Source organism: Colossoma macropomum, unplaced genomic scaffold (assembly GCF_904425465.1).
Source record: "Colossoma macropomum unplaced genomic scaffold, Colossoma_macropomum, whole genome shotgun sequence".
In the NCBI taxonomy this organism is placed as follows: Eukaryota; Metazoa; Chordata; class Actinopteri; order Characiformes; family Serrasalmidae; genus Colossoma; species Colossoma macropomum.
The window spans coordinates 17,406,680-17,420,221 of NW_023494807.1; the positions used below are offsets into that span (position 1 = coordinate 17,406,680).

Consider the following 13,542-nt stretch of genomic DNA (forward strand, 5'->3'; position numbering starts at 1 on the left):
AGCTGCAGGAAATAAAGTGTCATTCATACTCCAGACAAATCTGGTGACTTTTACTGTTGCAAGGCACTCTAATTATTAGTCTTATGCAAAAGTTTGAACACCCCTGGTCAAAGGACAAGTTTTGTTGATTTTCTAGGCACAGCAGTGGCCAACCCTCCTCCTGGAGATCTGCCTTCCTGTATGCTTCACCTCTGACCAAAATCTACTTCCTTCAAGGACGTCTGAAGGAGATAGATAATGATTAGATGGACCGGCCGGGGTCTAATTAGGGTTGGTGCGGAAATCTGTAGAAAGGTACCTCTAAGAGCAGGACTAGTGACCACTGCTCTGCAGGAAGCAGTCTTAAATATGACATTTTTCTCCCAATTTCTATTTATTTGCTGGGGAAAATTTAAATATGTACAGTTCACTGTTTTATTTTATTTTTACCCCAATGTGTTAAATTCAGCCTTTCGTCCAGTGACTGCTGGGATAGGCTCCATCACCTTGCGCTGCCCTGAAGGATAAGCAACTTAGATGTCTTAGATGGCTTAAATGTGTAGAATATTTGTTAAATACTGTTCACTGCTGTGCGACATGCATGTTTTAATCAAATGCTTGTTTTGATATATCAAATCATTTGAACGGAACCGTTTTGATATTTTAGGATTTTAGATTAAATGTGTCGACCTTAAAAAATGTGTATATCATGTCGCAAGTTATAAAAGATCTGTTTAAAAACAGTATGGATGAGCCGTATTATGAATAAGAGATAAATAGATGTCAAGGCTGTGTACTGTTGATGGAGGCTAACTGGTGAAGAATGTTAAAAACTGGATCTTTGTGTGAATCATGAGTGTGCAGTTGTGTCAGTGTCTGAGGAGTGGGTTTCCCCCTTAGGTACTTTGCAAAACTAAACACAAGTCCGACACTAAACATGTTGTAGTTGATGGACTACATTTGGGCTATAAGGAAAACAGTACTTTTTGATTTTTCACTGAACTACTGCTTTAAATCCACAGCCAACAATTCACTGATATTATCTGCTAATTTACTTTCTGAATGAATCCAGTACAGTAACAGCTGCAGACTGAAGGGGTCAGAACACGTGTCAGGCTCAAGTCCTTGCGGGCCAAAACACTGCAGACTCCAGCATGCTGCCTCATTAAACACACCTAATTCAACTTATCAGCTAATTAGCAAGGCCTTCCTGAACTGAATTCAGAGCATGGGATGAGAATAAATGCTAATCTCCGCAGCACTTTGGCCCAGAGGGTCTCCAGTTTGACATGCCTGTAATAGAAAATAGTGGGTTTTCTATCCACCAGTTTTTTTGCGAATTTTGAAAATGCACAAAAAAACCTGAATGGAAAAAGGCAAAAATTAAAAAAAAAAAACAACCAATTATCACTAAGATTTTTGCAGTACGATGAGGTGGAAAAGTTAGAATATCCATAAAGGCGAAATGTGAAAAAGGGTGACGGAAAAGAGTTTTTCGAATAAACGATGACGTATCAAGCCATAAGTGAGAAGTGATTGGCCCTACAGATGGTGTGATCGTTGCGCATAGCTTTACGAAGGTTACTTTTGTCAATCTGAAATGCCTGATCCTTGTTTGAAAAGTGGCTCCCAGAATCGTCTCGTGCATTTGCGATCCCAGGTGCAACGTGGACTTTGTTAGGGTGGCATGGAGATTTCAGGCCACGTTAGATGGGCTGTTGCTTGTCCGGCCCGAGCTGCAAATAACACAGCCATAAAAAGATGGCAAATGGCTGTAAACATAATTCAACTTAAAGCAAAAAACAAGTAAAATCCCTTCATCTTGCTTGTTTCAATGCAGCCCCTTGTCATGGTACCCTACGTCATCTAAGGCTTCTTTGCATAACTGTAGCGGATGGAAACACGACTTAATTTGCTTTTTTTCTGCTGTACTTTCATAAACATTTGTGAAACGTTTGAATGGAAACCTGGCCAATGTCATAGCTGTTTTTCTTGAACACCTTGCGGCCACTTGCGTCTCCACATGTGTGTAAGAAAATTTCCCACGCTCTTCTCTAATTAGGTAGGCTTGTTCTTATCGGCTCTTGGTGTGCATGAGGGGATGAAAAAGAAACAGTAATCTGCTGGGTCTCCTTCAGCTGTCACTAATCATGACCCATTTTTAGCGCTCTTATCTTTAACACAGTGACCTCTTTGACCACCCACAGCTACATCCTGATCCTAATTGAGCTAGACCACTGTATGTTACCTAGAAAACACTCTGGTGCTCTTTTGCAGAAGGTCTAGTATCCACTGAGTGCTGCCACTTTCAAAATGTGAAACCCTTTGGGCCTAGAAGAGCCCCCTGGGGAACTCCATGATTCATTCTTCTCTTCTGCAGCATGGGAGGCTCTTAAGCCAAACGGAACCTGTAGGGAACAGCTACAGGAGATTATCCCTGTCGTTATCCCATTACATGTTTGTTGTGTGTGATAATGGGAATGCCTTCAAGCTGAATGGTGATTCCTCCTTGGCTGATCATGACACAGTTGTGCTCACAAAGCAGCATTTCTTAGTTAGCCAGATTAAAAAAGTCAAGCCCTGTCCACTAGGAGGAGAGCTAAGGGACATTTCTACAGCCTTAAAACAGGTTCCTGAAGGTTCTTGGCTTGGATGTATGGTTCTAGGAAAAACCTTTCAGCTTTAAATTATGTGCAAATTTTAAGGTTCCTCATGCCCTCATGTCTCCCTTGCAAAAATTGTTATTTATTTGCCATTGAATCAAAGAACCCTTTCAGCACCTTTACTTTTAAGACTATAAAGGTGCCAAAAAGGATTTTTTGGAGGAATACCCTAGAGCAGTGTTGTTCAGTCTTATCCACAAAAGGCCAGCGATGGCTGCAGATTTTTATTCCAAGCAAGCAGAAGCACACATGAACAGTTGTTTGACTAAGACCAGCAGATTGACCAAGTGGATTCAGGTGTGCTCTTGCTTGTTTGTTATAACCTGCAACCACAAGTACCTTTGCAGGGAAGACTGGACAATGCTGCCAGTTGCTGGGTCCAGAACCAGTTATTTAAAATGAGATATTAAAGTGTGAAGAGCCTCCTTATCATCATATCGTTTTCTACCAACAACTTTTCTTTTCCTAGAACCATGTGATTAACCCAAGAACCATTTAGGAACCTTTATTTTTAAGAGTGCAGTCCTGCAGACCTCTAGAAATTCTTGCCCTTTTATTGCCTTGACTCATCTGGTGCAACTCATGAATGTCATGAGCCCCTGAACAACGAACATGGCTTCCTCAGTTATGGGCTTGGAAACCATTGCACTACAGTCTCGTACCAGTTTGTGCACAACAGGATTTGTGCGTATTCCACACAGTTCTCTGCTTTCAGACTCTTCTGAATGGCTTTGCTCTTAAAGGCGAACAGCTGTATGTCTAGGAAAACTAGCGTCACCCTTTATCAGATTTCTTCTGAAGAGCACCTCCTCTTCCTTCTTCTCGCTCGGCTTTCTTTATCTTCCTCAAGATCTCGCGCGTCTGGCTCCTCTCCAGGATCAATTAGAATCTTTTCTTGGAACTCTGCCTTTTATGCAAATGAAGCCCAGAGCATCATACTTCTGTGTCATACCAGGAAGTCCGTGCTGGCAGTCTGACACTGCAGAGAGAGAGAGGGAGAGACACAGTGTTGTGCAGTCTACAGTCAGCAGCAGAAGCAGCAGCTGAAGGTAAGAAGTGTGGAGTAAAGCGGATGCCGTGACAGCATGCTGACCCTTTTAGGCGGCAAAATCTCCTTGGCACATGGACACAGTGCTTCGGACCACTGGACTCGGACAACCTTTCAATGTCATTGACAAACGGCGGTTCTCTCAAGGTATGCTTGGCCCCCTGGTGTTGCAACAGAAGCTTTAGGGATGACCAGGGGATGATGATGAGTCTGGCAACTGATGTATTTGAGACAGTTGAGAGATGTACAGAGGAGGTTTGTCACTGTGGTACAGCTTTCAAAAGTGGTTCTCCTATGAAGAACCACTATTTTTGTTACCCTAAAGAATCTTAGTATCGATGGTTTTTTGGAGAACCATTTTAGTTCATGAGATTTGTGAACGTGAAGAACATTTTTTAAGTGTATGTGTGCACAAAGTTAAAGTTCTGGGAAAACACTCTTAAATTGTCATTCACTCTTAAAACTGAAGGTGCCAAAAAGAGTTCTGTGCACAATGCCATAGAACCACTACTTTTGGTTCTCTAAAGAACTTTTCAGTGGATTGTTTTTTGGAGAACCATGTTAGTTCATGAGATTTGTGAATGTGAAGAACGTTTTTAAAGTTTATACAACCTAATACAAAGGTTCTGAGGACAACCCTTAAGTTGCCATACACTGATAAATATGAAGGTGCCAATAGGGGTTCTTTGTGTGATGTGTTGATAGAGAACAGAACAACTTTTGGTGCCCTATAGAACATTTTAATGGCTGATTCTTTAGAGAACTGTTTTTGTTTTTGTAAATGATATATGAGATTGTGAAGAACTTTTTTGAAGTATAAAGAACCTCCATACAGTGTGAAGGTTCTAGGAACAGCCCTTAAATTGGCATATACTCTTAAAAATGAAGGAGCCAAGTGTTCTTTACACAACACTTTAGAACAACTTTTGGTTTCCTAGAGAACTTTTCAATGGATAGTTCTTCGGAGAACCATTTTTCTAAATGAGATTGTGAAGAATGTTTTTAAAGTTTAAAGAACCTCCACACAGTGTAAAGGTTCAAGGAAGAACCCTTAAATTTGTGTACATGCTTAAAAATGAAGGAGCCAAAAAGGGTTCTTTACATGATGTTATAGAAGAACCACTTTTGGTTCCCTAAAGAACCAAAAGTGGTTTAAAGAACGTCCACATAATGTAAGCATTCTTGGAAGAACACTTAAGCTTGTGAAGAACTTCTACATTATGTTAAAAGTCATTGAACCTTTAAAAGGTTCTTTAAACTTACAATTGTCATTCACAAAAATGGTTCTTATGGAAACCAAAAAAGTGGGTTCTTTTATGGTATTGCTAAAAAAACATTTGTGGCACCTTTTTAAGAGTGTAGTTTTAATTTACATAACGCAAAGGTTCTTTAAACCTCTTCACACTCACAGATCTCAATCATACATTGTAAGTTTAGGAAACCAAAAGCGGTTCCGCTATAGCATCGCTCAAAGAAACCTTTATGGCATCTTTTTTAATAAGAGTGTGTTGTGCTGGGTGATGGACCTGGCGTTCTCCTTCCATATGTATGCATGTTCTAATTTCAAGTGTGTTCCTTTGACTCTGTATTTGGTGAAAGGCATGTAGTGGCCACAGTATAGTTTATTAGCCTATTTAGAGAAAGCTTAGGCACACTGAGTGTAGAGTAATCACCTCTTGGATGTGTAGGGTTATTTTTAAAGGGTCATTGATTGTACGCAGCCCCAGTCTGACCTATATATGCTGCCACGGAAGGATCGATTGAGATTCCAAGCAAACGATATAGATTTCATCTTCCTTGCTGTAATGCGCCCTGTGCCCAGATCAGTCAGGTAAAAAAGATAACCTAGGCCTCATCCCAGTGCTGGTTCTACCTAATAAGCGACATAAGCAGCTGCTTAGGGCCTCAAGACTGCCAGGGGGCCCCCCAACAATAACTTCTGGGTTATTACTGTACAGTTATACTGTCTAAGATGCTTGAGTAAGAGGAAAATAGCAGCTGGTTAATCACGTCTCAAAAAATAACATATGCATCTGGAGCCGGATCATGAAAAAGAAGAAGAAAAGATGAGAAAAAAAGCTTAATGATAAAGGTATTTGTTTTATAGTGTTAGTGTCATGCCATTTGTTTTGGCCTGTACAGGAAAAGCATGAGGAGGAGTCACCAAAAAAAAAGAAAAAGAAATCAAACTACCTAAATAATTAGAAAGTAAAGCATTTATAATGGTAAAAGAGCAGCGCTGTTGCTGTGGCCACCAGGATTAGATCACATCAAGCTTAAAGTTAGCTGGGTAAGCAAGAACTACTGCGTAATGAGACAGACCTCTGGATCCAAAATGCTGAGAAAATTATAACTTTATAACTGTAACTTTTTAGACGCCCACATCCATCATCAACAATACACCATTACCAGTTTTTTAAATTGTATTAAATTTACATCTCAACAGGTCTGAGGCTTTGACTGATCACACAGGTGCTTCAGCTTCTTTCCAAGAGCAGATTGAGGATGTAGATCCGCTACTCTGCCGCTAGGGGGCGGTAGGCTTTTTAGCTGCTGTGAGGAAACTGTCATTGAGCTCACCCTCCACCTCAATGACGAAACGACGGCGCTGCGATTTCTTCACTTCTGCTGATTAGTTTGAAATCTACAGTCACCTGCAGCGCTGATCTTTAAATCCTGCTTAATAAGCGGCTGAAAAAGTTGTATTAAAGATGAACTGCGCTTTCAGACTGGAGGATTAGTCTAGTGGAGTTCAGTGTAGCGAGAAAAGACGCAGGAAAACCTGGGAAGTTCGGACAAAGTAAGAGAGGGAGAGAGGGAGGCCCTGTACAAATAAGGAGATAAATATATGCCTTTAAATTATCTATCTATCTATCTATCTATCTATCTATCTATCTATCTATCTATGCATGCATCTAGCTCGCTGTATTTTCTTTCTCTCTCTCTCTCTCTCTCTCTCTCTCTCTCTCTCCCCTGTCTCTCTCTCACTCTCTCTTTTTCTCACTCCTCTCTTTTTCTTCCATCTCTCTCTCTTTCTCTCTGTCCTTTTGCTTTATCTCTCTCTCCTCCTTCCCTCCTCTCTTTTCCTACCATTTCTCCCTCTTTTCTTTCTCCGTCCTTTTGCTTTCTCTCTCTCTCTCTCTCTCTCTCTCTCCTCTGTCTCTCTCTCTCTCTCTCTTTCCCTCCCTCCCTTTTTGCTTTGCTCTTTCCTCCCAAAATCTCTCTCTTTCTCCCTCCATCTCTCCCTCGTCTCACATCCTCTTTTTCCTCCTCTCTGTTTTTTTGCTTTCTCTCCCTTCATCTCTCTCTTCTCTCTTCCCTCCATTTCTCTCTCTCTCTCTCTCTCTCTCTCTCTCTCTCTGTGATTGGTTATCTCTCTGTGTGTGTAGGTAATATCCCCCCTCCTCTCCTCTATGGAGCGCACTGAGCTCTCCTCCTCCTCCTCCACCTCTGAAGTCGTCATGCAGAAGAAAGGCGCAGCCTCCAGCCGCGCGCAGAGCCGCGTGGACGAGTCTGGCTCGCGCGCCTCTAGCCACGCCGCCACGGAGGAGGCGGAGGACGGAGAGGGAGAGGCTAAGTTTCAGCCTGCGAGGCTCAGACGCGGAGGAGCAGGAGGAGGAGGAGGAAGCATCCGGATGAAAAACTTTAGCGCTACGGAGAGGAAGGAGCAGCCGGCGCGTGCCGGTGATGCTCCGGGACGAAACGAAACGGACGACGGCGGCGGCGGAGGAGGAGGAGGAGGAGGAGGCGGAGGAGGTGGAGGAAAGACAACAACTTCATCCGTGACGCCGGAAGGACCGGCCGAAGCACCGGCACCGTCCGGCACCAAGTGCAGCAAGAACGGCGAGTGCCGGCGGGACTCTGGCGCGAGCAGCCTCCGCTCCATCATGTCCCGACAGGACGGTGGACCCAGGCGCGCCGCGTGCAACTCCACGGCCAGCGCGGATGGCCCCAGCACGCCCGCCGGTGACCGGGACTTCCCGGACAAGAGGGACCCGCGCGTGTCGTTCTCCAACGCGCCCAGCCGCAAAGCGTCCTCTGCGGCGCACGGAGCGCAGCAGCCGCGCAGCTCCGTCACCTTCCTCAAGTCTGAGGACGGAGTGCAGGCGGCGGCGGGCGGAGAGGACGCGGAGGTGCGCGGCAGCCAGGGCAGCTTCATGCAGAGGCAGTTCGGGAGCATGCTGCAGCCGGGGGTCAACAAGTTCTCCCTGCGCATGTACGGCAGCCAGAAGGCCGTGGAGAGAGAGCAGGAGCGGGTGAAGAGCGCGGGAAACTGGATTATTCACCCCTACAGTGACTTCAGGTAAGGAGAGTTTGGGGAGAGAATGCAGTCTCGCGCCTGGCGCTTATGGTATATAAGGTCGTATGATGGCGAGGCTCTTTATCTGAAAGAATGTGTTGCCTTACAGAGCTTAAATCTTGGGTAAACCGCTCTTACCACCCACTTTATAGGGAAATCAGGAGTTTGCTGGTATGTTTGTTGATGGTCTGCTGTCCAGCACTCTTACCGTTCACGGTTTCCACTCATATAATCATTGTATTGCTATGTGCCTTTACCCAGCAAATATTCACTATATACCCTATTAGTGCATTTTCTGCTGATAGCATGCTCTTCAGTGGTCTTGCTGTGCTGCCTTTACCAATCATATGAACATTAATTTGCTATTGTAGCACTTTCTGGTGATGGCATGTTCTCCAGTGTTCTTGCTGAGCTTTGCCAATCATATGAACTTTAAGTTAAAATTGGTACAGTCTCTGTTGGAAGCATGTTCTCCAGTGTTTTTGCTGTGCTAAATTTACCAATCATATGAACATTAAGTTAGTATTGGTGCACTTTCTGTTGATGCCATGTTCTCTAATGTTATTGCTGTGCATATTTATCAATAACACAAGCCACTGGATCTTGAGATAGCAATAATAGTAAGCTTTAGACTCTAAGTAGCTTTTGGAGCTCCTCCGATTGAAATAAAGCTGAGGTTATCTACTGATCATGACGCATTGTGGTGGATTCCAGTTGGGTTTGGGTAGTAAGGTTCAGCACCACGGACAGCGCAAAGCGCCACCGCGTTAACATCAATGTAAGTTCAACAGGAGTTCTACAGCCACGCTTATAATGACGTGGTAACTGTGTAAGAAGTTGTCAAGTGGTCAAATACAGTGGGTTCAGTTTGTTACTGGAATATATCTCGAGCGTTCACGTTAGAAATTGCTAATGCGGTAATGGATGCCTATATGTTTATAGAGATGATGGGTGGGCGTCAGGGAGGGGTTCTGTTGATACGCTACCGAGCCACGTTGCTATCATGTGCGTCACAACATCACAAGTTGAACGCAGCTGATGGAAATGTACTAGCCGTTCCCGTAGCGTGGTCATGTGTCAGCTATCGTGACGTTTCCTTCCGTTAACCGGCAGCCTAAATGCTTCAGCACTGCGGCTGCATTTGGGGGGGAAGTGAGGCTCAGTCTCTTTACATCCACCGAACAGTGGGTCATCAGACCACGAGTCAGACGTCATTAAGGTGTGTTAGATAATCTGAACACGCGCAGTAAAAAATGCGGTCACGAGTCTCGTCAGCCTCGAGTTATGAGTCAGCAGTGCGCGCTGCTGTGACCTTGAGTTTTCCCCGCGCGCGGAAACGGAGACTTCTTCTTCCTCTCCCGCCGAGAGGGGCAGTTAAGGGTGCGCAGTTGCTCTGACCTGTTCAGATGCTGTAGGGGAGGCTTTGGGTCAGCCAGTTTAGCCCCTATTTTAATACCGTATTCAAAATCACTGCAGTTAATCAGGTGGTAGAATATTTGCTTTAATTCTGGATTTAAACAATTACTGGTCACTTTATTAGAAACACCAACCTTGTACTTCTGCTCACTGGCCACTTTATTAGAAACACCTACCTTGTACTTCCCCTAAATGGCCACTTTATTAGAAACACCCACCTTGTACTTTTACCAGTCTCCCTCTACTCCTTTCATCACTAGTTGGTTTCTGACCACAGGACCACAGTTGACAGGATATTATTTTGCCAGTGGGCCATTCTCAACACAGCAATGACACTGACAGAGAGAGACGGTGTGGCATTGTGAGTGTATCAGGCTCTGCAGCATTACTGGAGTTTTACACATCAGTGTTAGTGTGAGGCTGAGAGTGGTCCACCACCCAGAATATCCAACCAACAACAGCTCTTTGACCATAAACTGACCACTGATGAAAGTCTAGGTAGTAGTTAACATAAACTGTGTATCAATAGATGGGCTACAGTCTGTAAATGTACTCCAGCAAGGTGGAGCTACAAATGTAAGAGTTTCTGATAAACTTGCCTGAGTGCATGTTAATATTATACAAGACAATAATAAACATCAATGAATTAAAAAATTAATGACAGCACTAACTTCTATTCTTAAAATATGTACAAAGTTTCCTCTGCTCATGGAGATCACTGATTTTCCAAAATTTCTACATTTCTGCGACATTGTTGAGACAGTGGTTTGATGTGAGATGGTTCATTTTAGAGAAACTTACCAACTTTTCAGTGGTGGTGGTAGGAACCAAGGATCATGATGTATACAATGCAAATGTACCCATTTTATTTACTATTCAGAACGTGTCTTCTGAGTTTGTTGATAATGGTAAAATAGTGGAAAACTGAAAAAAAAAGTTTTATTTCGGGACTTGCCTTAGAATTTTGCCTTTAGAACGCCCTGCATGCACCTCTCCAGCATGACTGGATTATAAAAAATGCATTTTAGACCAAAATTTCATATCAAAACAATCCTAAAACAATGTCTCAGGCATCAGGCAGCATATCTGTAACTATTGTATGTAGTATCTTCCTGTCATGGAGCTTTTAGAGGCATTACCCCTTTAAAATCCCAGGCTTCTTACATACTAAGGCTTATTATTCAGTAACTACAGGGACTACAATGAAACGTGGCTGAGCTATTCTTAGGTTATAAAAGTGTGTAATAAAACTTCAGCCTGCTGGTGGGCCCTGGCCATTTAAGTGGCTCTTCAGATATCTGGTTCCTATCACCACCACTGTGAACATTTCTGACTTTGAAAATTCTCCAGAATGGAGCATTCCACACCGCTCTAAATGACTGTTTACATCTTATACATCTTAATGGCAGAACTTGAAACTGTGCAGGGTGACCAGGAGTTACACTCTCCCTATGTAACTGATCCACAGTAGCTCTGATCATCTATTTTGCCTCCTTTCCTCTCCTCTCTTCCTCCATCCAGGTTCTACTGGGATTTTACAATGCTGCTTTTCATGGTGGGCAACCTGATCATCATCCCTGTGGGCATCACCTTCTTCAAAGATGAGACCACCACGCCTTGGATCATCTTCAATGTGGTCTCCGACACCTTCTTTCTCATGGACCTGGTGCTCAACTTCCGCACAGGCATCATCATAGAGGAGAGCTCGGACATAATCCTGGACCCCAAGACCATCAAGAAGAAGTACCTGAAGACCTGGTTCGTGGTGGACTTCGTTTCGTCCATCCCCGTGGATTACATCTTCCTGATCGTGGAGAAGGGAATAGACTCGGAAGTGTACAAGACGGCGCGGGCCTTGCGGATCGTGCGCTTCACAAAGATCCTCAGCTTGTTGAGGCTCCTGAGACTCTCCAGGCTCATCCGTTACATTCACCAGTGGGAGGAGGTAGGATGCCCTCCGCTTTGTCTGTATGGAAGGCTTCCAGTAACCTACATTCAGTCTAGTGCTGAATAAACAGCAGTTTTAGAATACTACCACATACATCAGGTCCACACAGAGAAGACTGTTGTAGAATAAAAGAACTGTAAACATTATAGTCACTCAATAATCTACACTCTTGAAAGGACACTAGAACCAAAATGAAAAATTAACTAGGGCAGAAAGATCGTTTTTTATATCGAAAGCGCATTGCAAGAGTGCAATTTTTAAATCGCAAGAACCGCAATTTTTTTTATTATAGCCTACGTTATCAGAAATGTTGTCTTAAATTTATGAGGGGAAATTTATCCTAATAACACAAAGCTTGTGAACTGCCTGTAGATAAGTTAGACTGATCAGAGGCAACCAAACCTTCAAGTGTTGTGACATCACGACCACTACATGCATGGGTCAAGCCTTAAGCCAGAAAAAGTGGATAATCTAGTCTTCTTTGTTAAAAAAATTAGTCCTGAACCTTAATTTATAGAAAATAATCGCAAAACTTTTGCAATATTAATCAGAAAAATCGCAATTAGATAGTTTCCCCAAATTGTTTAACCCTAAATGTAACTGAAAATTGAAAATCTGTTGTAAACGTCCTTACGCGCATCCTACAGCAGTGCTACAGTGAGATCTTCCATTTTAGAAACTAGGAAAACTCCATTCTGATGATGTACCTTGAAGGTTACTGCTAGGAAGCCGAATATCCTACTGCAGCTACAATGGAGAGAATGGATTACTTTACCAATAATGATTCATCAGATGCGGCGGTTAACAAGCTAAAAGCTAAAGTTAGCAAAGTTACCTGGCTAACCTAGATGCCTTGCCTCAGTTTGGCTTCTTTTCTCTGGCTGAAAGGGTGATAAACTTGTCTTTGGCATCTATTTTGTGCTAAATAAATATAGATTCACTGTTTTTACAGGTCAAGTTTACAAGTTAAGAGGTAAGAGTCAAAGTAATGCTAGCTTGGTTGTATTTATTAACCTATAGATGAGTAGCTTTGTTAGCTGTCAGGATTGGTTAACATCACTGGGATTCCCAATGGTTGTATGATGTATTCGCGTAATGCATGCTGGGTATTGTGGTGAGAAAACATTGATGTATGACAACAATACTAAATCATGAATTCTCTCAACCTGGTGAGGCTCAGGAATATAATGCTACAGAATACTGCACAACAATTAACGCATTAAACTCTAGTTTTAGGCCAGAATGTTCCTTTGAAAATCAAGTTCCTTTGTAGTTCTTTGCTTGGACTACTTAAGGAAGAACCACTAATTGGTATAGAACTTCTACTTTACATGGTGGTTCTTTAAACTTTATTCAGACTTGCACGTCTGTGAACCAAAAGGTGAAAGATGTAAACAAAATGGCTTTTAGACTCCTGATTTCTTAAATACACACTTCATTTAGACCGCTAACAAACAGCATTTCGGCATCAGCTGTTGAACTCATTTACTGACCTAAACGTAATTGGCATAATCTGACGAAATATCTGTGGTTTGAGCACATAGCTTTGTGTGGCTTGTAATATTTCTCACTCATCTGCAATCTTCAGTGAGATTTAGATGAGGTTTTGAAGCACCTTCCGCTGGGAGCTAACAGTGAACAGGCTTCAGTCAGAGTCTGTTATTCTGCATGAGTAATTGTGGTTTAGCCACAGGAGACAATGTGTGCAGTAGCAATGCAGCCAACCACATGCGCATTCCAAATTCACACTGCGGAAAATGCAGAATATGAACACATTGTGTGTTTCTATAGGACTTGTCAATACTTGTTGGGATTGCTTTTGTCATTCCATAAAAAATGGAATGTATCGCAATGTCTTGATCTATATTAAAATTGAAATAGAACATATTCTTATATATTGATGCATTACAGTTTTTGTATGGTAAGAGTCAAAGCATTGTAAAGCAAGACTCATGGTGCATATCACTGCTGTCGGAAGAAAACCTTGCATCTCCATTTTTCAGTTTTTGACATAATTTGAAAAAGCCTCTTGCCCTTTACATTGTGTGTAAATTTCATGAAGAGTGGGCCAAAAGAAATGACTCAAAACGACTTGAAAAATAAGTCAGGTTCCATTGACTTACATTAAAGTAAAGTAAAGTAGATTTATTCCTTTTCCTGTAAAGTTATCATTTTGGAGATACAAGGT

The 13,542-nt window shown here is 42.6% G+C and overlaps 1 protein-coding gene across 1 annotated transcript in view; it reads left to right on the forward strand.

The window, feature by feature from the left end:
• The first annotated feature begins 7,103 nt into the window (after positions 1-7,103).
• The window catches only part of LOC118797005 (potassium/sodium hyperpolarization-activated cyclic nucleotide-gated channel 2-like), a 79,809-nt gene continuing 73,370 nt past the window's right edge, over positions 7,104-13,542 (forward strand). Inside the window, exons 1-2 of the mRNA XM_036556207.1 lie at positions 7,104-7,993; positions 10,928-11,351. Coding sequence (XP_036412100.1) covers positions 7,104-7,993; positions 10,928-11,351 — 1,314 coding nt within the window. The remainder of the gene's footprint in view (positions 7,994-10,927; positions 11,352-13,542) is intronic.